This window comes from Oratosquilla oratoria, chromosome 17 (assembly GCF_046742065.1).
Source record: "Oratosquilla oratoria isolate Oo_2021 chromosome 17, ASM4674206v1, whole genome shotgun sequence".
Classification (NCBI taxonomy): domain Eukaryota; kingdom Metazoa; phylum Arthropoda; class Malacostraca; order Stomatopoda; family Squillidae; genus Oratosquilla; species Oratosquilla oratoria.
Genome location: NC_134793.1, coordinates 4,506,184 through 4,532,240, shown reverse-complemented (window position 1 = coordinate 4,532,240; position 26,057 = coordinate 4,506,184). Strand labels below are relative to the sequence as shown.

Below are 26,057 nucleotides of genomic sequence, written 5' to 3'. Positions count from 1 at the left end.
GGACTTGTTCATGGATTCATCAAAAGACAGTAGTTCTACTCCACACTGGAAATAGATTCTAGTCCATTACACTGACTCATGTACCTAACATGAAGTAATTACATAGTTACCTGATTTTTTTTAGAACAAATTAAACATGAGGACTACATCAAATGTATGTGATGACAAAGATTTTTAGAACTTTAACTTGGAATGCAACTTTATTACATAAAGCCCTGTAGTTTCCTCTGTGAGGGGTGCACCTCAATATGTAAAAAAGAGAGAGAGAGAGAGGAAGGAGAGAGAGAGAGAGAGCACTGAGAACCAGTGACTGGTCCCCCTCTTCCTGCTATTTTCAGCCAATTACACAGAAACCATCCTACACCATTACTATACAAACAAGAGCCCAAAGTTTCTTCCTAGAGATGTGCAGGAAGCCCTAAAGATCATTGCTAGCTGCTGTGGGGCTGCAGGTTTTCCACTTAATAAAATTCAAGGCAACAATTATTATTAATTATCATTGATGAGGAAGCTTGCTGGCTGAATGGGTTAGGGCATCATTACTTGTGGTGAAGGTTGAGGGGATGGTGGTTCGAATCCTTTCACCAGTGAAGTTGAACCAAGGGTATGGTTCATTAGATTCCATGCTATGGGGCACTGTCCTAGCCTTCTCATGTGGGGGGGGGGGGGTTGTGACATTAAACCATATAATCATTATAATTGATATCCTTGTTGTGAATGTTGTGTCATTGCTTCTTATTCGGGCAGTGGGTGGGAGACAGGGATAAACCTTCTTCTATGAGGATCTAAGATAAGAGGGTAACGAGGGTGGTGGATGCGAGTGGAATAGGTGGGAGTGGGTGCATGTCTTGAATGGCTACCTTTCTTATAAGGGGGAAGAAGTCCATGACATATATATATAGAATCATTGATTTACACTAAGAATGTTACTGGTGCCAATACAAAGTTCAGTAAGTACCCTTTCTAGTCACATCTCTCTAATCCAACATCCCATCTTTCACTACTGTTTGCATACATCTCCTATTGGGTGCTGTTTGATGCAGCCCTAAGGAATTCCTTGTCTTTTCCATTTTCTGCAGGCGGGGATGAGAGAGGTTGCCAATTAAGTGAAGTGGCCCTGTTGTGGATGTGCTCTGTCATGTTGCATTGTTTCTGACCCATGGCAGTGGGTGGCATGAAGGGATGACCAGTTATTTATGAGAAGCTATGAAGTGGGGGAGGAAAGGGTGGTGGATGGGAGTGGGTACATGCCTTTGACTTGGGTACCTCCCTTGTAAGGGGAGAAAAAACATTGGCACAGTACTACCTCTCATTAACGGACTACTGTAGAAGGGGGGTAACGGTGTCCGTTGATGTGAATAATCCATTAATTTGGAGTGTTTTTTGGGTGGCATAGTGATTGCACGCACTAAACAACAGCACCAAAAAACACCGAAAACACAGCTAATTAACGTCCGTTAATGAGAGGTCTCACTCTATATAGATAAATATTAACCTTTTGTGTGGCACCTTGATAAAAGTCTTTTCCAGGTCCAGGTATACCCAGTCTGCCCACCTTTCAATTTCATGGAAGACAATGACCACTCTTGAACAAAAACTTCAAAGGTTGGTTACATGATTTACCTTTACTGAATCCAAATTGATTGTCAATCAAGATTCCTTTCTCCTCTATGTGATTTATCAATCTGCTTTTTACATTTTTTGTTTTGTTTTACCACACATTTTGTCTAATGTACAGGCCAAGGCCATGTCTGTAATTAAGCCTTTCCTCCTTTGTAGATTGACACTACATTGGCTGATTTGCCCTCTAGTGGAACCTTCCCTTTTTCAAGGGAACATACAATCAGTTGGTGTATTCTATTCATTAACTGTTCTCTGCATTCCTTTCATCTTGGGTTAGTAAATACCAATTAGAATTCTTTTCATTATTCTAGTTCACTTCCTTGCTTCAAACACTAACACTTACACTTTTAACTTGAAGATTCTTTCTCCATGTTCCAGCTTGCCATTCACAGTTCTGTACACCTTCAATATTTATGAATGAAGTGGGTGAGAGCTTTTGTTATGTGAATTCTAAAAATATATGAATTCTGTGTAAAAAGTACATACAGATCCATCAGTTTTTGGTATTGGAGAGGGAAAAAAAAAATGAAGAAAAAGGATGATGATGAAAAGGAAGAGGAGAAGAGAGTCAATATAATCATCATTGTAGTGGGCAGTTATACACATTTGACATGACTTTCCTTTATCAATATTTTATGAATTTGTGATACAGGTACTAAAAAGAAAACTAAAATGACAGCAACACATTTATGCATTTCAGCAAACAAATACAGGGGATGTCTGCTCTATCTGTATGATGGAGGCCTTTGTATGCTACAGCCTCTTGGGTACAAGAGTAACAGCTTATATTCTACTATAGCATTTAGCACTGCATATTCTTAGTTATGCAACAGCTTATATTATATATTAAGCAAATAACATGAATAAAAGCTAATATTCTCGACTATAAAAGATGACTTTTGGTACAGAAGAATAGGACACCATAACAGTTGTAACTGTTGCCTCGAGTTTCAACAACTGGACACCTGCAACCTCACAGTGGCTGGCAATGGTCCTCAGGCTCTCCTATAGCAGTTATTTTCCAAGTTTATCATTACCTTTCCTCTACACTCTTCTCACTTCTAGGCCCATATGTACTTACAAAAACCCACATCGCCCTTCCAAGTTTCACCTTCATCCACATTAACTTTGAAGAAATCTCCTTCCACTCCATCACACACCTATCTCTTCACTTACTAGTATAGCCACCCCTTCTCTCCCTCATCCTCTCTTCACTCCTAAGATCCTCCCAACTACACTCCCAAACTCAAACTTGCCCCTCCCTTTCAACTAGTTTCATTCAATGCCAACACATCCATCTTTCTTCTCACAAACATACTGCTGATCTCTTCCCTTTTATTCTCATCTGTACCATGTCCACACACATTAAAAGACCCAAACCTTAGGGTACTGGTTGGAAAACTCTTCCCAGACCCTTTTATACCTTTACCATTTTTAGGAATGTCCACTTTGGGGCTACAGGAAGAAGGATGCCTAGTCCTATCCCCGTCCAGTTTTCGTTGCCTTATATGACTCAAGTGGACATACTTGGTGGCAGTATTCTTTTCCCTCACCACAGGGGTCGGCAAAATGAGAAAATGAATATCTAGAGAAATGGTACAGGACAGTAACATGAGTGGTGGGACAGCATGATGGGACAGTTGCAGTATAATAAAGTATCATTTCTCTGTGAATAGATATTTCCTCTACCACAGACAAAGTGATGTGTGGCTCTGGTTTCTAGAGGTGCCCCATACAGACCCTAAAGTATCAGCTGCATGCTACTTAGCAGCTTTTAGCCCCACAATAACATGCAGCCAATACCCCGGACAGGGTAGATTTAAATGAATGCATAGAGGGTTTAGAGAGAAATGTCAATGTAGTGGTATTGGGAACCTTAATGCTACGGTAGGAAATGAACCAATAGGCAGAGTGGTTGGGAAGTGTGGAGTTCCAGGAAAAAATCATACTGGAGAGTTGATGATAGCAAATACAGTGTTTAGGAAGTCAAGCATAAGTACACATGGGAGAGGGTGGTAGATTGAGCATCAATTGATTATATAGTGGTAACCAGGAAAATAGTAGGAAGAATTAAGGTTGTATATGTTCTTTGGAGAGGGAGTGGGGGAATATCAAGTAATTTTTTGGTGGAAGGTAAACTGAGAGTGGAGGATAGATGGAGAAAGAGGAAAAGGACAGAAGGTAGGGAGGTGTTTAAAGTGAACTGCTTAAATGAGAAAGAAAAGGAGGAGTACAAGAAGCTGAGAGAGGAGTGGGAGTGAGTGAGGGATAGAGTAGAACTAGGAGTGGAGGAAGAATGGGGATGGTTCAAGGAAGGAGTAACAAGGTGTGCAAAGATTGTATGTGGAACAAGGAGGATGGGAGGAAATAGAAGGAAGGGTAGTGAATGGTGGGATGAGAAAGCATAGAAGGTTGTAGAAGAGAAGGAGTGATCATTCACAGATTAATTACAAAATAGGAGGGAATCATATGAGAGGTACAAAGAAAAGAGAAGTAAAGCATAAGATAAAAGAGACAAAGAGGGGAGCGGATGTGAAATGGGGTAAGAGTATGACAGAAAATTTTGAAAATAATTAAAAGATGTTTTGGAAAGAAATTAAGAGAGGAAGAGGAGGCATATCAAGCAGAGAAGAAAAGGGAAAAGGTGCAAATGGAGAGATGATAATGGAAGTGAAGGCAGTAAGAGGAAGATGGGCAGAGTAGTTTAGAGAGTTGCTAAAAGCGAAGGAGGATAGGGAAGGAAAGGTAGTTGCAATGGGAAGCACTAAGAAATTTAATGAAGAAGCCTTGCTGTGGATGTGCTGAGTCTTGTGATACTGCTTCTGACCCAGGGCAGTGGATGAGATGCAGGGATGACCTATCATCCAGGAGGAGCCAAGATAAGAGGGAGGGAGGGGGGTGGATGGGAGTAGAGTATGTGGGGATGGAATGGGTGGGCATGGATTTTATGCCTTTGTTTTTTGGCTACCTCCCTTGTATATGTATATGTATATACCATTTCCTAAACAGAAGTATGGAATAACATTACAATCTAATATTAAAAAAGAAAATTCTGTCAAAAATGTACAGGGCAATACACAAAAAATACACATGAAAGGTATGAAAGCAATGTAGAAGGAAAAAAAAAAAAAAAAAAAAAAAAAAAAAAAAAAAAAAAATGATCTCCTATAATGGAGCCAAACAACCACCATATTGTCTTGCCATAATAAAATGTATTGTGCTTTTCATCACTTTTATAAAACATGGTGTAATATCAAGTTGATACACCACCTATGTGTTTAAATCAACCTCAAAGAGTTATGCCAACCCTAACTGGGTTTGCTGAAGATGGTTCACTACACATAAGGTTTCATATATTCTTTCCAAATCTTTTATTTTTCAAACTGTCTATGAATCTTATATCTAAATGCTTATTTCTTCTGAAGAATATTTAAATCTACATGCCCCCTCTATGGAATGGCCCTGGTCTTGACCGTCTCGCTCGAGGTGGCCCTCCTCGCTGAGGCCCACCCATACGCATTCCTTGCATATGGGGATATGAGCCGAAACCCATAGAGGGTTGTGCACTTCCTCGACCACCAAGGTAGGGGAATCTCTGCAAACCCCGCACCATTCCCCGCCGTGCTGGGCCATGACCTGACCCTGTAAATAAAAAATAATTTAAACTGAAAGAATGCAATTTAAAAGATACACATGTCAACTGGATGATACCATCCTGCTGCCTGAGGACATTAGCAAAGAAAAATACATTTCATTGTATCCAAAGGTACAGTTATGGTGACACCAAGAGTGGAGGGCAAAAGGTTTTTAGTTTCATGGAGGAGGAGGAGGGGAGGGAGGAAGAGGAGAGAGAGAAAGGAGGGGAGACCGATAGGGGAGTAGAGGGAAGGAGAGGGAGAAGGGGAGGGAATGAGGCTGAGGATGAGAGACCAGTCAGCTATCAGAGAGAGAGAGAGAGACAAGATGGGACAGGACCACATGTCTCAAATTTATCAAGAAGTAATTTTCAGTACAGATTCATCATTTTATGGATTAACCTAAGAAAAGATATTATAAGTCAAAATCATGAGCAAATATAAAGCCAACTTTTCCTGTATATTCATGCAAATATATGGGCACCTACCTCTCATAGATCTTCCTGGGTCCTCCCACGTGATGGGTGTAATACGTCGTTGCTGTGCCAGTGAGGAAGGTGATGTAGGTGATGAGGTAGATGAAGTGGCTGCCAAGGAGGGTACATCAGAAGAATCTTGACTACCCCCAACGCCTTCATCCTCCTCCTGCCCACCAGAGGGCCCTGCAGTAGCTTCTGCACTTTCTTCCTCATTGCCTTCATCCTCATCTTCCTCCATCTCACCACCAAGATCACCTGCTTCTCCACCTTCTCCTTCATCAACATCATTGCTAGAGTCGTCCAAATCAACAACTGTGAATGAGATTTTGGAAAATCACTTTAGGTTTACTATACATTGGTGTGTGTGTTTACCTAAATGTATCTAACTGTATTTACCTAATTGTAGTATACAGGAAAGGCACAACACTTGTTGGATCCTGTCTCTTATTCTATAATTTTTTGATCATACCTAGCCTCAAATTCATGTACAGTTCCAACTTAATCTATATAAAACTTAATTTCCAGTTACCATATTTAGACTTGAACCCATGCATTGTTTGAGCTTGGACTATATCGCTTCCTATACTATTCCAAATATTTATGCATTTCTATGAAAAACTGGGAAAGGAGATGTGGGTTTTTGTAAGTGCATATGGGCCTGGTAGTGAGAAGAGTATAGAAGAAAGGGAGGCTCTTTGGATAGATTTAAATGAGTGCATAGAGGGATTAGGGAGGAACATCAATGTAGTAGTATTGGGAGACCTTAATGCTAGGGTAGGAATTTAACCAATAGATGGAGTGGTTGGGGAATGTGGAGTTCCAGGAAAAAATCGTTGTGGAGAGTTGATGGTGGAGACGTGTCTCAAAAGAGAGTTGATGATAGCAAATAAAGTGTTTCGGAAGAAAGTCAAGCATAAGTACACATGGGAGAGGGTGGTGGACAGAAGGGTGGTAGATAGAGCGTTAATGGACTATGTGGTGGTAGATACGAGTATAATAGGAAGAGTTAAGGACGTACATGTGCTAAGGGGAGAGAGTGGGGGAATATCATATAATTTTTTGGTGGAAGGTAAGTTGAGAGTTGAGGATAGATGGAGAAAGAGGAAACAGACAAAAGGTAGGGAGGTGCTTAGAGTGAACTCTTTAAATGAAGAGGAAAAGGAGAAGGAGTACAAGAAGAAGCTGAGAGAGGAGTGGGAGGGAGTGAAGGATAGAGTAGAGCTAGGAGTGGAGGAGGAATGGGGATGGTTCAAGAAGGGAGTCACGAAGTGTGCAAAGATGGTGTGTGGAACAAGAAAGACGGGAGGAAATAGAAGGAAGGGTAGTGAATGGTGGGATGAGGAAACAACTTTAGAAGGTTGTAGAAGGGAAGAAGCGAGCTTTCACAGATTGGTTACAAAATAGGATGAGGGAGTCATATGAGAGGTACAAAGAAAAGAGAAGAGAAGCAAAGCACAAGGTAAAGGAGGCAAAGAGGAGAGCAGATGTGAAATGGGGTAAGAGTATGACAGAAATTTTTTAGTAAGAATATGACAGAAAATTTTAAAGTAATAAAACAATATTTTGGAAAGAAATTAAGAGAGGAAGAGGAGGCGAATCAAGTAGAGAAGAAAAGTTAAAAGATGCAGATGGAGAGATGATAATGGAAGAGAGGGCAGTATGGGGAAGATGGTCAGAATATTTTAGGGAGTTGCTAAATGTGAAGGAGGATAGGGGGGGAAAGATAGTTGCAGTGGGAAGTGATGAGTGAGAAAAATGGAGGAGAAATAAGGAAGGATGAAGCGAAGGCAATTGTTAAGATGATGAGAGCAGGTAAGGCACCTGGTCTGGATGGATGCCATACAGAATGTCTAAAAAAAAAGGAGGTACAGTGATGGTGGACTGGCTGGTGAAGTTATTTAATGTTTGCTGGAGAGAGGGTAAAGTGCCGGAGGACTGGAGGAGTGCCTGTATAGTTTCTCTTTACAAGGGAAAAGGGGACAAGTGTGAGTGTAGTAGTTTCAGAGGGATTAGCTTGTTAAGTGTAGTTGGGTAGGCTTATGGGAGGATCTTGATTGATAAGATTAGGAGAGGAACAGAGGGAGTAATTGGTGAGGAACAGTGTGGATTTAGGACGAGTAGAGGTTGTGTAGATCAGATTTTTGTAGTAAGACAGATATATGAGAAAGCTATAGGAAAAGGTAAGGATGCTTTATGGGCTTTTATGGATCTGGAAAAGGCTTATGACAGGATAGACAGGAAGGCACTGTGGGAGGTTTTGCAGATATATGGGATGGGAGGAAGCTTCTAGGAGCTATCAAGAGTTTTTACGAGAGTAGAAGAGCATGTGTCAGGATTAGAAATGGAAAGAGTGAGTGATTCAAGGTAAAGGTGTGACTTTGTCAGGGATGTGTTATGTTGCCCTGGCTGTTCAACTTACACATGGATGGGGTGGTGTGAGAGGTAAATGCAAGGGTGGTGGGTCAGGGATTGGAGACTTTTAAAGAATATGGAGAAAAGTGGGAGGTGAGCCAGCTGTTGTTTACGGACAATACTGCGCTTGTAGCAGGATCAGAGGAGGGAATGAGGAAGTTAGTGACAGAGTTTGGGCGTGTGTGTGAAAGAAGAAAGTTGAAGATAAATGTGGGTAAAAGTAAGGTGATGAGATGTGCAAAGGGTGAAAGTGGCAGCAGACTGGAAGTGAGCATTAAGGGAGAACGGCTGGAGGAAGTGGATAGTTTTAATTACTTGAATGTGAATGTGGCAGGAAAGGGAGGCGTGGAGGTAGAATGTAGATTGAGAGAAGCGAGTAAATGCCTTGGTGGATTAAAAAATGTAATGAGGAATAGACATTTGGGAATCGAGGTTAAGAGGAGATTGTATGAAGGAGTGATTGTGTCAACAGCACTGTATGGGGCAGAAACATGGAACATAAGAAGAAAAGAGGAGTTTGAATGTGTTTGAGATGAGGTGTCTGAGAAGTATGATGGGGGTCACTAGGCTGGATAGAGAAATGAGGAGGTGAGGAAGAGAACAGGGGTGGTAAGGGAGTTGGGAGATGGGGTGGATGAAATAGTATTGGGATGGTTTGGACACATGGAAAGAATGAGAGAAGAAAGACTAGTAAAAGAGGTATGGAAGGCAGATGTGGAGGGAGTGAACATGAGCTGACCTAGGATGAGATGGATGGATTGGGTGGAAGGGGCTTTGAGGAAGAGGGGAATGTCTGTTGAGGAAGGACAGGAGAGGACAGAAGACAGGGTTGAATGGAGAATGGTTGTATATGGATGATGATGTGATGCATGAGGTGGAATGGATGGGGGGGGATGGGAGGGGATGTAGTATGTGTGAGAAAAATTTGACGCAGCCCGAAGGGATTTCTCCCCGTCTTCTCCTTTTCTGCATGAGGGGACGGAGAGGGGGGGTCGCCGATTTAATGAAGCGGCCTTGCTATGGATGTGCTGTATCTTGTGACACTGCCTCTGACCCACGGCAGTGGACAAGATGCAGGGATGACCTGTCATCCAGGATGTGCCAAGATAAGAGGGAGGGTAGAGGGTGGAGTGTATTAGGGATAGAATGGGTGGGAATGGTTTTTATGCCTTTTTCTTTTAGGCTACCTCCCTTGTAAGTGGGAAAAAGCCTTTGGTATATGTATGAAAAACTGAATGGGTGGGAATGGTTTTTATGCCTTTTTCTTTTAGGCTACCTCCTTTGTAAGGGGGAAAAAGCCTTTGGTATATGTATGTATGAAAAACTGTATTTCTTCACATTCTTTACACATGTGGTTTTTCTTAATTGACTCCCATGACCTCTTAAAGCCCTCCTCTCTTTAATCAGATCTCTTCTGTCAGTGCAATATACAGTACTACCTCTCATTAATGGACTAAAAGGGGGGTAACGGTATCTGTTGATGTGAATAATCCATTGATTTGGAGTGGTTTTTGGGTGGCATAGTGATTGTACAGCACTAAACAACAGCACCATAAACACAGCTAATTAACATCCTTTAATGAGAGGTAGTGCTGTATTCCCTTTATCTGTCTGAATACTGTAATCAGTAATCTTTCTCTTCAATCTTTCAAAGTTGGCAGACCCAGTGCTATTAGTCTTTCCTCATATGGTTTATCTACCAAACTGGGTACCAGTTTGGTTGCTGCTCTATTCTCTCAATCTTGCCTACATGGTTCACTCTGTGTGGGTACCATACTACTGACGCATATTACAGTCTTGGACGCATCTGGATTTTGATGAGATTTTTCATCACCTCTTCATCCATATAGTAAAATGCTATCTTGATATTCTGCAGTAGTCTGTATGTCTCTCCCACAATCCTATTGATATGCCTGTCAGGTGACAGATTGTCTCTTATAAGAACAGCAACTGCACACAATTAGGTAACAATATATGATCTGAAGTTCCACATCTGAATCAATCAATCATTTACTCCATTGCCTCTGGTCTTTCTTACTGAAGACTCATGTCCTCTGAGTCTACAGGTTCTTCTGAACTCACTACACCATCATACCACAAAACAAATGACTTTCACATAGATTCTTTTCAAAGCCTTACCTTCATGTTCCCGTACATCATCACCCTCATCTTCTTCTTCTTCCTCTTCCTCTTCAACATCCTCCCCTTCTCCAACTTCAACTGCCATTGAATCAGGATTAGCGAAATCTTCAGTGTCCCTGGTGTCGTCATCCTCTGAGGTGGGTCTTGTGATAGTGATGGCAGGGGGAGCTGGCTGATCACCTGGACGTACGGGAACAACACCTCCACCCTCACTAGTGCTTACTCCTCCTTCTGCATTGCCATCTGCAGCTGCTGTAGCTGGTGGGAGAGAAGAAAAGCTTGTGAAATAGTGAATAACAATAATAATTCACAAGTGACCATACAGCCTTTCCTATCCTTCATCCTTACAGAGCACTGCTCATTTACTCATGTCAATGATTGTAAATATTTCGTTTTCACTTCCAGTGAATGAGAATACAAATAATGTACTATTTTTCAGATGAGGTTTCACTTTAACACTATTTGAATAAACAATTCATATGTATCCAGGAATATTATGAAAGTCACATTTTCGAAGTTGGTTTTCCCATACAAAATATATTTCTCAAATCCAATTATGATCATTTGATTAAATTTATAGTAACAAACTAGTTTTCATGCAAATTAACTTCATATTTCTTGTGCAATTTGAGAAGAACTGTAATTCAAGGATTTCCCCTCATGTTTTTAATTCTAATCAACTGATAACCACACTGATTTCATCCAATTAAAATTACCTTTTTCTTTGCCTGCCTTTTCCATATCAAGATCCAGTGAGATAATAATTTTTCTAACACTAGTCTGAGGAACATTATTTTTTGAAGCCTATTATATTAAAAGATGAAAATAGACTGCAAATTCAATGACACAGGTACCTAAAATTTGGCAGAGTAACACAAAGGCATGAGGATGTTTCTGATAGGCTGTACAAGTAACAAGGAGCACTCTAAAATGTTTTTTGTACTTATACATACCCAAATACTTACATACTAAAAGGCTTTTTCCCCCTTCTAAGGAGGGATGGCTGAGTCAAAGAACACATCCACATCATACATGTGTAAAATCCATTCAACCATCCCTCCTGTCTCAGCATCACTTGTCACATGACTTAGGTCAAAGGAAATGCAACAAGGCAGTTCTTCTTGCAACAGGAGCTGGTTTAAGCCCTCCATTACTTCATCACCTAGTTCCCCTCCTTGTCTACCCATAAAGCAGATGAAAATATCTCTTCAGCATTGTCATCTCTTTATCTTTTAAACTTAGGACAAAAAATCAACCTCATATCCTCATCAAAATGATAAAATATCGCTCTTATGTTCTTTAAAAAAATATTTGGCTACCTCCCTTATAAGGGGGAAAAAGCCCTTGGTATATAGATAGAATTTTTCTATATCTCTCCCATTATTCTATCTATATGATTTTCCAGTGATCATTCCTCATCAAAACTTCCAGGTCTTTTTCTTCCTTTGCTTCTGTACTTCATTTCTCATTTTAAAACTCTACAGCAGCATTTGCTGCTTAGACCCATTTCCAAGATTTTGCATACATTTGCAATAAATTTCATTGTCTACTCTTTGGTCTATTCATACACCTTATCGACATCTTCCTGTAGCAGTTTACACTCCTCTTCACTTTTCACTCTTTTTCAAGAGTTTGGCATCATCAACAATTAACTTTGCATAACTACCTATTCCATTCACTATATCACTAATGTACATCAAGAACATTATTGGTACCCCATCTTTCACCTCTCTCCAATATGACACTTTATCCTTCACTACTATTTGCATGCAGGAAACCCTTCATCTATTTCAATATACTCTTTTAAAATACTCCAATGTTTTGAAGCTTCTTCATTACTCATTTGTGTGACATCTTGTCAAAAGCCTTTTCCAAGTCAAGGCATACACAATGTATAAAGGCCTTTTTCTTTATGTAGCATATTAACTCACCTTAAATAAAATTGAATAGGTTGGTCACACAAAACCTTTTCCTGAATCAAAACTGACTGTCAATTAAGATTATCTTACAAGTAATTTATCTGTGTATCATTCACAAATTTTTCACACATGCATGTGAAGGGTCTATAATTCAGAAGTTCCCACCTGTTTCCTCTCTTGAAGATTAGTTCGACATTGGCTGATTTCCAGTACAGTGACACCCTTCCCTCTTCCGAGGAATATACAATTATATAGTATATTTTGTCTAAATATTAACACTACAAGTATCCAATTCAAAATACCATCTAACCTTGAGGCTTTTCACACTTCAGGTTCCTGAGATGTTTATTCACTGTCCTCCATTTTCATACTATTTATTACGTCTTCATTAACTTTTCCCTTTTCTCCTTCAATATACTCCTTGGTGAACAGTGAATAGAAAATATTATTTCAGCTTACTTTTTTGTTTCCCCATAATTTCCTTCAATATTTTGGATACCTTCTCTGTAGTAATAGAGGAGAATGACTAAAATGATACACGGGCTCAGAAATTTACCTTACGAAGAGAGGCTTAGGCACCTTAACTTACACTCACTGGAAAGATGCAGAGTGTGAGGTGATCTAATACAGGTATTTAAGTGGGTCAAAGGCTTTAACAAGGGTGACACAAACAAGGTCATCATATTAAGACAAGGCAATACTTGCAGTAATGGATTTAAACTGGACAATTTAGATTTAACAAGGAAAGGCAAGAATTGGTTTACTGATATGGTAGTCAATGAATGGATCAGACTTAGTAAGCTCTAAAACTATCAGTTGTTTTAAGAAATGGGTAGACAACTTATGAATGGGGATGACAGGTGGTAATGGACACGGAACTGCCTAGTGCCTTATGGTCTCTAGCAGTCTCCTTCATTACGTTTCTATTTCAACTTGCCATTTAGAATTCTGTAGAACAACTTATGTATATCTTTAGAATTGCCAATTATACCCTTTTCAATGTTCTCTTCTTCCTCTCTATTGATTCTTTAGTATTCATTTCTAGTTCTCTTGTATTTTTCTGTCTTCTTTGTTCTTCTTCACCTCTCTCATGCCTTGTCTCTCTTTTGCCCTGGTATCTCACATCTTTTGCTAAACTATTCTATTATTATTATTATCCATTCTCACTCATTTTTGCACATATTTTCCACCCCTACATATGTATGTGTATGTGTTTTTATTTACCTAGTTGTATTTTACAGGAAGAGAGCTATGCTCATAGTGACCTGTCTTTGTATCTTTCAGCGCCAAGTTTGTTCTTAAATTCTTGTATATTTTTTGTACATACTGTTGCCTCATCCAATTTGTTCCAGATATCCACCATATGTATGTGTGTGTTTAACTAATTTTAGTATATGGGGTGAAAGCTATGCTCATGGGATCCTGTTTATCTATCAAACTTTACCTCAAATTCATTTTTGTTGGTCCTGTACTACTTCTTTAAATATGTTCCACAAATTGACACATTTATGTGAAAAGCTGTTTCCTAATATCTTTTACGACAGTGAGTTAGTGAGTAAGTACAGCAAAAACCACATGAACACGATTCATAAATGTGATACAGCACTTTATATAATGATAAACATCTGAGATAAAAAAAAAAAAAAAAAAAAAAAAAAATCTAGCATCAATGAAACAAGACATGGCATTTCTGAGCGTATCAGAACAGATTCACATGCACACAAAGGGAATAAAAGGGAGTTACAGGACCAAGGTACCATTCACACTACTCATCACTCTCATACTATACTGTTGCAAGGAACATCACACCAAGGAGTCCCAAATAACTTCTATGAGAGTGTGCATGGATATGCATGTATGTATGTATATATGCGTATATATATATATGCATACAGACACACGTATAGGTAACTCACTTTTCATATGATGTTGTACTACATAAATTTGAAATACTGTAAAGTCAACTATATATACACTATCTGGGCACAAATCTAGAGTAGAGGCAAGTTGACTGTAAGGGACAATATGAAATTTCCTACTTTGAAAAGTCATTCATCAAGATGTACTAGCCCAGTTTCATAAAGCAGCTGTCAAATATCACTTCCTGATCTGGCTTAGGAAGTGTCATTTTGTTCTTCCTATTCCATGAAATGATAGCATCTAAAGCTCATGCTATCTCAATACTAATCATGGCACATGTTTGTGATACCTTACATAATGCTTAATGTGGAGAACAGTACATTATAATGTTGATATACATATATATTTGTAATAATAATGTGAAATAGTTTTGGTTTTCTTATATACATGTACCACAAGGTGTGGCCAAGACAAAGCATACACCCAACCCTACACCTGTTCCAAACTGATCCACTGTCTCTCCCATCTTCACACCTCATGGATGAAGGGTCATCTTTGTCTCTTGCCACACAGATTGGGTCAAAATCAATACAGCAAGTAGTAAGGATAAATGTTTGTGATATTACTGTACACATCTGGGGTTTGATATAGATATTCATTGCATAAAACATTAAAAAAAGAGTAAATTTATGATATGTTCAACAGTACAACATAACATAGCTTTTCTTGTATATATTTTTTTCTTGTAATACAAAATGCTATTTAAGTGACCCCCAATATCTTAAAGGGAAATTTGATTAATATTATGTGAAAATCACAAAATGCAACATTTCCTTAAATGTATCTATCACATAAATCAAGTTACCTGTATATGTGTGTATACATATATATAAATATATGTTTGTATATTCTTTTGAGGAGGCATTAGGATAAAAAAGGATGCACTGTAATGTGTATGTCTAAGGATTGTACAGGATAGTTCAGAAACTTGGATTTAAAGCAATGAGAATAATAAAAGTGAAGAGTGGTTAGAGTAATATAAAATAGAAAGAAGTGGTTGGAACAGTACTAGGCTGTTGTGGAGCTGAGGAATGGTGGAGGGAAGGGATGGGGGCACGGCTGGCTCAGAAGTGGGATGGAAGGGATTGGGAAGCAACTAACCGGGTGGAGAGGTGTGGAGGGGCGTGGTGGGGAGGGAGCGTGCCCCCTCATCCAGCTGTGACAGGTCCATTCGCGTGTCGTCGATCAGGCCTCCCTCCGCCATTTGTGCCAACCCACCTGCGGCACACAACCACTTAACATCCATGCACCTTGTCACCTGTGTGACCCTCTGCCTGCACTGCTTCTGTCCTTTGCTACACATGCAAACCCTCCCCTAAACACATCATACTACACATGCACACCACTCCCACAAGAAAAATTAACTACACATGCACATCCCTTCCAAACAAAATATCTTACAAATAAACATTATTCCACAACACTTCTTTTACGACTTGAGCCTAACTATATAGCCTACTACTTTCACAAAGATATATCATACAACTTGATCTATTCGAGGCTTTATTTCTGATTGAAAGAAATAAGAACTTCATTCCCACACTTGATACTGCTAATCTAAACATCTGGGACAAATTATAGGTGCTTGATAACAGTGATCCTACAAGATGGACACTGGAGAAAATAATTTTCCCATTGCCCACTTTCAAACAATATCAACACCTTTGTCCATCTGGATGTAAGCCCCTAAATGCTGAAACCATTTCTGGACCAGGTCCACTATCTATCATATATGTCCTACAGGTCTTCTCTCTCTTATTTGGGAGGGAGGGGAGAGAGAAAGAGAGCAAGTTGAGCACACACACACACTCACTTAAAAAACTCCCATTTCTGCACCTTGAAGATGAAGGGTTGTTTTGTCCTTCACCACACTGCTTGAATTTAAGTAGTGCAGTAAGGTACAGCTCTTCCACAGCAAGGCTCGACAGTCAAAGCTGGTTTATTGCAAATGCTCCACTATATGGTAACACCTTCCTTTCAGGCAACACCATTTCTTCTTACATTAACAATCTCCCTCCATGTAATCATATCTCATGTACTCTCTCTTCCTTGCTCCACTGATATTGAATGTACCCAAAGCACCTTTCATCCCTTCAATTGTCCATTCCATTGAGCTCATGCCACTTACATCCGCTTCCATGCTTTTTTGCTAGTCTTTCCTCATTCATTTTTCTAACGTGCCCCAACCACCTTAACACTGGTCTACTCAATCACAGCTTTCTTTGGACACCCTTTCTTAGACTCATATGCACATTTCTCATTATCCATTTTTGGAACACCTATCATATTTCTCAAACTATTTATCTTAAGACCAGTCTATTCCTTTCAACCTCTCTTACATTCCAAGTCTGCTTGATAGAATACTGGACACAAAGCTATTACATACAACCTTCTCTTTGCAACGATCCTCAGATAATAATTTTTCATATTCTTATTCCATCCTGACATTTACTTACTTCCTTTACTCTGTAACTACCTTCAACATCCACTTTTCCATTCACCACTACATTTGACCATATGCAAACTTGCTGTTTTCTCAAGTTTCACCCTTCATACATTCTAACTGCCACCATTATCATTATTTGCATATCTAATAATTTTACTTTTATTCACACTCACTAGCAAATTTCTTTTCTGATGTACTCTGCCAAACTCATTTAATTACTGCTTCAGTCTCTCCTCAAATCAATCGCATGCAGGGTAATCTGCAAATAACACCTGGTTCATTTCCCATATCCATCCATTTTCATCCACTAATTCAATACCTCTCTTGAGCACTTGAGAAATTTTGCAGTCTCCCCCTTTTTCTCATAAAGATACCTGACAACTGGCAACTACTTCACTCCTGTTCACTGGTAACTAACAGAGACCCAAACCATTACAAAACAGACAGGAATATGAAATTTCATCCTAAAGCAATCTTTGGGAGGGCACAAGGACTGTGCTTAGCTATTGTGGTTTACCAGTCAGTGAAACTTGAAGCAATATTTCATGTTTGGAATTTTACATAAATGGGGTTCTTCCACAATATACGAGCTCCAATAATACTGATAATGTTGCCTCAAGTTTCACTGACTGACCCACAACCTGGTAAGAAATGCAGAATTTTTGTTAGTGTTTTTAGTATGCATTTGTCTTGTCACTGGCTAATAGGAAGAGTAGCGTAGTTACTGGTTGTTAGATTTTATGTGAAAAAGAAGAAAAATTGTTGAAGATGATAGTGAGCAATTTTGAGCTCAGTCCAGAGAGCAAGCGCCAGTCCTGTGGCTGCCTCTAGAAAGAGGTGTGAGTGTTAATGGCCTGTGAAATCAATCATATCTTCAAAAGCTTTCAACAACCTCACCCCTGCCTGAAGGTGGAGCACTACGAGGCTGACACAGTCTCCAGATTGGACCCAACACCTTTCTCTATCAACTTGAACTGTATTTCTTCCATTTTTTCACATAAGGAAAGCTGACAACAAGTGACTTCCCCTCCTTCTCCTATAAGCTGGTGACAGAAACACTCCCATACTTATACAACACAGACAATCCAACATTTCTTGCTGGCCACTGTGGGGATTCCAATCAGTGATCAGTCAATCTATTGCTCTAGTTTTCCTCTAGGAGATCCATGGCCTCCAGTCAAAGTGGATGCAACAATTATTATCATCATATCTAGTCTTATATCCATCACACATCACTACTTAACACTTACATACATATCACAAAAAGGTAATTTCTTCCATTACACATCTATCCAAAAATCCCATTTGTCGTCCATCCCATTTTAACTTCTAATGGATGAAATGTCATCCCTGTATCCTGTCACACTTGATTGGGTCAAAGACATTACAGCAAGATAGAGCAACTCCGCAGTAGGCCCTAAAAGACAAGGCAACCACTCTCCTCATCCACTTGAGAAATAGAGAAACAAGAGGAAATTTAGGGCTGCATCATTTCTTGATCCATTTACAACCGCTCCCCATTCACACCTATCTTATGCATTTTCCCTTCCTTCCTCAACAGACATTCCACTTGTATCCAATGCCTCCTTCACTCCATCCATCCACATATACATTAAACATTTACCCCATACAAAACCACTTTTATACATTTCTTACACAACATAACCTCTAAGCAAGGACTTCACTCCACATGCAATAGTTTTCGCACTATACTACACAAACAACATAACAATTCATGTAGTGGCAAGGAGGGATTGAGAAATCTGAGGAGTTATACACTGAACAAATGGAATCGTTGAAAAGGAAATCATCTGCAAGTTTTTGTCAAGCATCAGTCATCCATTTGAAAGCTACTTTGGCAACTGTTCTGTTTAAATGAATCAAGTTGTTCTCCATCTGTTGTGTTGAAGTATTTCAATCTACACTTCACTAAAATATGAAAAAGATTGCAGAAAAACTTCTTAATGTTGTATGAGCCATCAACCACTTTCTAGTGCAAATAAATTTCAAATGAATGCAAAAGTTAGCAAACTGAGTGTCTATAAATCAAAATTTTACATACCTTGAGTCTAAAATGGACCATTTGTTCATTGTTAAACTCCATCATATCTAGCACATAGACTAAAACTTACTACTAACTACATATCCTAACCCTAACAGGTTCTACGCAAGGCTAGGGTAGGTTCTGTGGTACTTACGGGTCTGTGAAGGTACTGCTGTGTTACTACTGAGGTCAGGACTGGAGCCAAAGACAAAGCCACTTGATGGTACTTGTGGAGAACTGACAGCTTCAGCAAAAGAATCACCACGTCGATGGGTAAAAAGTGTGGGTGTTGATGGAACAATACTGTCATCACCAACATCCTCATAGTGAGGTTGCAACTGGCTGAAGGTTACCAAATTCTGATGTCTCATTGCTAAACCTGATCGCTCATGTCGGTTACCTGGAGTGGTACTGCTACCAGTAGTGCTGCTGCTGCTACTGGTGTTCGTGGTTGTGGCTCCTGAACTGGACTGAGGTGGCATATTTACACCATATTGCTGCTGTTCCTGGGAGGATGGTCCTTCAGTTGGAACAGCACTACTACTGCTACTGGTCATTCCCCCAGTACCCCTTGAAGTGGAAGGCTGTGATGGTGATGTAGAAGGCTGTGGCTGACTCTGTGTGGGCTTGTTGCCTTGTCGTGGGCGCTGGTCCTCTTCACCTTCTGCCTGAACCCTTACCACCCCTTCTGCCTCAGCCTCTCGCCCTGCTTCCGCTTCAGCCTCATCGCCACCTCTTCCTCGAGATGGTTCAGCTTCAAATCCTTGAGTGTAATCCTGGCTGGAATCATCTATATCTTCTTCCTCTTCCTCTTCATCATCAATAACTGTGGTTTCATCATCATCATCTTCATCATTATCCTCCATATTATCCTCTTCATCACCTTCATTGCCTTCATAACCACCTTCCTCCTGTTCTTCCCCTGAATCTACAAGAATCACATCTTGCTCTTCTTCGTCATCATCATGCTTTCTGGCATCTTTCTGATCTTCATGAGAATGGGAAGAACTTGGCCCTCCACTACCTTCATCAGGACTTGCCTGAATGCTGCCAGAGTCACTGCGTACACGTTTAGACTCTTCTACTTGGGAATCCTGGTCGCGTTTACGTTTAATTGCAATGGATGAGGATGATCCTGAGTGCCCTGGTGTGATGGTGGTGGCTTGTGCCTCCTGTGATGAGGAACCTGAAGACGAGGATGAGGAAGACATTTGATCAACACGAGGAGAGACGAGTGCAATGGCTTGGGATACCAAGGCTTCTGCTGAATCCTGCTGTTGTTGCTGTTGATCTTGTTGGTTTGACTGTTGCTGCTGTGAGAGAGTTTGAGGTGTGGAAGCTGACCCAGAGGATGTGGAGGACTGTGTAGCAGCAACCACTTGAGCAGCAATGGTGGCCTGGGTGGTGGTGGCAGGTGTGCTGTGTGTGGCTTGAGTAGTGGAAGCTGGAGTCGGGGAGACAGTAGCTGTGAGCATGGAGGTGGTGACTGTGGCAGTGGTAGCAGGCGTAGCTGGTGTCGGAGTGACAGTTGCTTGGGGTAGCGTCACAGTAGAAGACACCATACCATCACCATGTGTTTCAAGTGGGGACACCATCTTGATACTGCCACTGCCGCTTCCACTACAAATGTGCAAAAAGAAAAGAGGATCAAATTAGTTCAAGACAGTACTCCATACATCACATAATAGTTATGACATAAGTGCAAATGATGGGTTCTTGCAAGTGTTAGTCCTCCAAAATGAATGTCGGAAGGAACTATCTCCCTATTGCCCATTTTACAGAACTACCACTTGTAGGCACCAGTTCTTGGTACCTTCTATACAGCCTTAAGGATTATTTTTTTAAACCGATCTCATACCTGGGAGTCCCTGTAGAAGCAACCACTGCAGCTGTTATAGCAGTGGCAGCTGCCATTCCTGTAGCAGCTGCCCCTCCAGAAGGAGCATGTGGAGGTGGAGGAGCCATAGGTCTGATGCTGGCTGTAGGTATTGCTCTGGAAGGTGTGACCACCTGGGTAGCTGTCTGAGGGCGAGGGGAGGTAACTGCTGCTGTGGGAGCAGCCATGGGCTTTATATTTGCTGTAGGTGGAGGTTCCTGGCCACTTTTCTCTTGTGATGTTCCACTAGTTGAGGGTTTTGAAGTCTGCAAGATTGACATAGGTCAAAATGAGATAAATGGTTTATGAAGTAAAGCAACTATTATCATAGTCACATAACTCTGTCATCGATTGATTCAGTCTCTCTTCACAATCAATCACAAGTGCAAGGTCATCCACAAATAACAGTGATTCACTTCCTATGTCTTTCCATGCTTGCCCATCAATCTCATGCCTTTGCCTAGCTCCTCCCTCACCACCCCATCCATGTACAAGTTGAACAATCATGGAAGGATTACCAGACAACTGAAAATACTAAGATTACATATTACCAAAAACCCCCAATGTTGGATAACAATTACTTTTGCCATTATAAAATTCATGTCTCTTTTTTTTCCTGTGCAAGGTGTGAAACTGAAGACAAAACCAAGATATATGATACTTACAGTAGCTCCTGACTTCTGCAATGCCTCCAGTTGTTTCTGAAGCATCTGAATTTTGCGCATCATGACTTCAACCTCATGTGTCAGGCGCTCTTTCTCTGCTTCCAGATGTGTAATATTGGCCTGTAATGATTTGCGGATTGCCTGGTTCTCTTCTGCAAATAAGAAATACTGCTGTGAAAATACATAGCTCCAAAAATAAGAAAAGAAGAAGATGAATATATAAATATACACACACACATATATATAAATAAATCAAAAATAAAATATATACATACATATACAATGGCTTTTCCCCCTTACAAGGGAGGTAGCCAAAAAATCAAAGGCATAAAATCAACTATGCTACATAAGTAAGGTTTACTTCAGTTTTGTTTTTAGGATATGGTTTGGACACATGGAACGAATAAGTGAACAAAGAATAGTAAAAGAAACGTGGAAGGCAGAGTGGTTGGAATGAACAGGAGTGGGCAACCGAGAATGAGATGGATGGGTGGGGTAAAGGGGAGTTGAGAAAGAGGTGGATGCCTGTTGAGGAAGAAAGGGAGAAAACAGAAGATGGGGATGAGTGGTTAAGAGTTGTTTATGGATGATGCTGTGATGCATGGAAGGGGGTGGGTGGGGGATGGGGAGGTTAGGGAGAGGATATGTGTGAATATTTTGATGCAGCCTGAGGGGATTTCTTCCCATCTTCTCTTTTTCTGCATGAGGTGTTGGAGGAGAGGGGAGGGGTTGCTGATTGAATGAAGTGGCCTCACTGTGGATGTACTGTGTCTTACTGCATTGCTTCTGATCCAGGGTAATGGGTGAAATAGGGATGACATTATCAAGGAGTCAAGAAAAGAGGGAATGAGAGAGGGAGGGGTGGTGAATGGGAGTGAAGTGGGTGGGGATGAAATGGGTGGGAGTGAAATTATGCCTTTTAACTTTGGCTACCTCCCTTGTGAGGAGGAGAAAGCCCTTGGTACATGTATGTATTCTAATACACACATACATATACCAAAGGCTTTTTCCCTCTTACACGGGGGTAGCCAAAAAGAAAAAGGCATAGAAATCACTCCCATACATTTCATTTCCCATATATTCCACTCCCCTCCACCCTCCTCCCATCTTGGCACCTCCTGGATGATGGGTCATCCCTGCATCCTGTCCACTGCCCTGGGTCAGAAGCAGTGTCACAAGACACAGCACATCCACAGCAAGGCTGCTTCATAAATTTGGCGACCCCCCCTCTCCGTCCCCTCATGCAGGAAAGATGATGGGGAAAAAATCCCTTCGGGCTGCATCAAATTTTTTCTCATACGTACTTCCTCACCCCCCACCCACTCACCCTCATGCATCACAGCCTCATCTATAAACAACCCTTCTCCATTCACCACTGTCTTCTGTCCTCTCCGATCCTTCCTCAACAGACATTCCTCTCTTTTGTAAAGCCCCTTTCACCCCATCCATCCATCTCATCCTAGGACGCCCCCTCATATTTACTCCTTCCACCTCCGCCTTCCACACTTCTTTTACTAATCTTTCCCCACTCATTCTTTCCATGTGTCCAAACCATCCTAATACTCTTTCATCAACCCTATCCCAGCTCCCTTTCCACCCCTGTTCTCCTCCTTACCTCCTCATTTCTCACTCTATCTAGCCTAGTAACCCCTATCATACTTCTCAGACATTTCATCTCAAACACATTCAAACTCCTTCTCTCTTCCTCTCTCATGTTCCATGTTTCTGCCCCGTACATTGCTGTTGGCACAATTACTCCTTCATATAACCTCCTCTTAGCATCCATTCCCAGATGTCTATATCTCATTACACTTTTTAATCCACCAAGGCATTTAATATAAAGTTTAAATAGCTTACCAATCTTTTTCTTAAGATCTGCTGACACTTCATTCAGTTTCATACGGGTCTGAATTAGCATATTCTGTGATTGCTGCGAGTCCTTTGTTTTCTTCTCCAAGTCATTTGTGAGACGTTCAATTTCACTTGTTTTCTGGAAAATAAAGATATAAATAAAAATAAATGAATGGAAGTAAAAGATGCACATCAACTTTTGCCTGACTCTATAGACCACATACCCTTTTCACTATTTTTGCTTATATCATGCAAAAGAAAAGCACTTTCTCCTTTTGCTTCTATGTTTATAAAGAATGTTTCTGCATGAGGGGATGGAGAGGGGGATTGCTGATTAAATGAAGTGGCCTTGCTGTGTCTTGCTGCATTGATTCTGACCCAGGGTGATGGGCAAGATGAAGGGATGATCCATTACCCATGAAGAGCCATTATGAGAGGGGAGGAAGGGGTAGTGAATGGGAGTGGAATGGGTGGGGATGAAATGGAAGTGGAATTATGCCTTCTGACTTTGGCTACTTCCTGGTAAGGGGGAAAGAGCCCTTGCTATGTGTATGTATGTTTATAGATATAAAGGAGAGAGAAAGGAGAGAAGGAATAGGTATGATAGAAAGAAATGAAAAGAGACAAGTGATGAAAGAGAATATGGAAGAGAAAAAGAGGAGAGAAGAGTTGAGAAAAGAAGGGAAAATAGCAAAGAAACAAGAGAATGTAAAAGAGTAAAATCTATCTATACACCAAAGGTTTTTTCCCCCTTACAAGGAAGGTAGCCAAGTCAAAAGGCAAGTACCCACTCCTATCCACCACATTCTTTCTTCTCATCTTAGCCCCACATGACTGACGGGTCATCCCTGTATCCCTACTGTCCTGGGTCAGAAGCAATGCAGCAAGACACAGCACATCCACAGCAAGGCTGCTTCATTTAACTGGCAACTTCCCCTCCTCTCTGTCCCCTCATGCAGAAAAAGAGAAGATGGGGAGGATGGAAAATAGACCAAAGATGAAGAAAATGATAAGGAAGAAGACTAATAGCATATGCACAAGCCACAAAAAGAGATGATGAGTAAATCTGCATACATATACTGCATATATAATCACCCAACTCAAATATAAAAATGCACACATGATTCCTTACCTCTGCAATAAGCCTTGCTTGTTCAGGGTCTGATATTTGTATCTTATTGGCCTGGAAATCATCCCTGTTAGAAAAGAAAAAAGGAAAATTGTACTACACAATCTTTATCTATTACATACATACATATACCAAGGCTTTTTCCCCCTTACTAGGGAGGTAGCCAAAAAGAAAAAGGCATAAAGTCATTCCCACCCATTCCATTCCTGAATACACTCCACATCCATCCACCCTCCCTCTTATCTTCGCACCTCCTGGATGATGGGTCATCCCTGCACCTTGTCCATTGCCCTGGGTCAGAAGCAGTGTCGCAAGACACAGCACATCCACAGCAAGGCCGCTTCATTAAATCGGCGACCCCCCCCCCTCTCCGTCCCCCCATTGCATATAAGGAGAGGACGGGGAGAAATCCCTTTGGGCTGCGTCAAATTTTGCTCACACATACTACCTCAGCCCCCATCCACCCGCCCATTCCACCTCATGCAATCACAACATCATCCATATACAACCATTCTCCATTCACCCGTCTTCTGTCCTCTCCCGTCCTTCCTCAACAGACATTCCCCTCTTCCCCAAAGCCCCCTTCACCCCATCCATCCACCTCATCCTAGGACGTTCCCTCATGTTCACTCCCTCCACATCTGCCTTCCATACCTCTTTTACTAGTCTTTCTTCACTAATTCTTTCCATGTGTCAAAACCATCCTAATATTCTTTCATCAACCCTATCTCCCAGCTCCCTTTCCATCCCCATTCTCCTCCTCACCTCCTCATTTCTCACTCTATCTAGCCTAGTAACACCCATCATACTTCTCAGACACCTCATCTCAAACACATTCAAACTCCTCTCTTCTTCTCTTATGTTCCATGTTTCTGCCCCATACAGTGCTGTTGGCACAATCACTCCTTCATACAGTCTCCTCTTAGCATCCATTCCCAAATGTTTATTCCTCATTACACTTTTTAATCCACCAAGGCATTTACTCGCTTCTCTCAATCTACATTCTACCTCCACCTTTTCTTGCCACATTTACACCCAGGTATCTAAAACTATCCACTTCCTCCAGTCGCTCTCCTTTAATGCTCACTTCCACCCCTTGTACATCTCATCACCTTACTTTTACCCACATTTATCTTCAGCTTTCTTCTATCACACACTCTCCCAAACTCTGTCACCAACTTCCTCTATCACTCCTCCGATCCTGCCACAAGCGCAGTCATCTGCAAACAACAGCTGGCTCACCTCCCACTTTTCTCCATTAATATTATGATAATGATTACTACATGTATATACACATACCAAAAGGCCCTTTCCCCCTTATACAGGGTGTGGTCCAGCTCTGGCATATGCCCATCTCACCCATTTGTTGTCCCTTTTATCTTAAGTTAGTTGTGGCTGACAGGTCAACCTGTCCCCTCTCCACTGCTTGGATAAGAAGCACTGCAGCATAACACCACACCTACACATCAGGGCCCAACAGCTGTTGCTAGTTTACCCCAACTGCTTCATTACATGCCATTCCTCAAACCCCCTTCCTCTACTCAACACTGTTGTCCATAAGTGGATAATGATAACTAATTTACATTAAATCAACAAATTTAAAATGAGATATCTATGTACATTAAATGACTACAAAGTGGAAACAAGTAATATTGTCATGCAGCCTGTTAATAGTTCACATTTGCAATGTGACACCATTACTTCAAATGTACCCTGGTTTGGACTTCAGTAGTGTGGTGGGGGTCAGGGATGTTTCTTCACTAATAAGGTGTTAGGGCGGCATGGACAATGAATGGATTTTTGGATGGGTGTGGGATGGGTGTAAAGTGGGTCTATGTTCTAACATAGCCACCCTTTTCATATGGTATACAAGGCCTTTAGTTACATTATTGTCAGTGTATTTCATATTAAATACA

General features: G+C 40.8%; 1 protein-coding gene across 5 annotated transcripts in view; it reads right to left on the bottom strand.

The window, feature by feature from the left end:
• Positions 1-2,296: 2,296 nt before the first annotated feature.
• Positions 2,297-26,057, bottom strand: part of LOC143034355 (uncharacterized) — a 99,786-nt gene continuing 76,025 nt past the window's right edge. The window contains exons 32-41 of one of the 5 annotated variants that reach the window (XM_076200300.1): positions 24,145-24,208; positions 23,019-23,151; positions 21,162-21,313; positions 20,479-20,762; positions 19,021-20,240; positions 18,775-18,864; positions 15,232-15,348; positions 10,289-10,549; positions 5,747-6,049; positions 2,297-5,265 (exon numbers count right to left, since the gene is read on the bottom strand). In XM_076200300.1, coding sequence (XP_076056415.1) covers positions 5,060-5,265; positions 5,747-6,049; positions 10,289-10,549; positions 15,232-15,348; positions 18,775-18,864; positions 19,021-20,240; positions 20,479-20,762; positions 21,162-21,313; positions 23,019-23,151; positions 24,145-24,208 — 2,830 coding nt within the window. In that variant the 3' untranslated portion in view covers positions 2,297-5,059. Of the gene's footprint in view, positions 5,266-5,746; positions 6,050-10,288; positions 10,550-15,231; positions 15,349-18,774; positions 20,241-20,478; positions 20,763-21,161; positions 21,314-23,018; positions 23,152-24,144; positions 24,209-26,057 lie in introns of all 5 variants that reach the window. The other 4 variants (XM_076200298.1, XM_076200301.1, XM_076200299.1 and 1 more) reach the window with 4 other exon arrangements.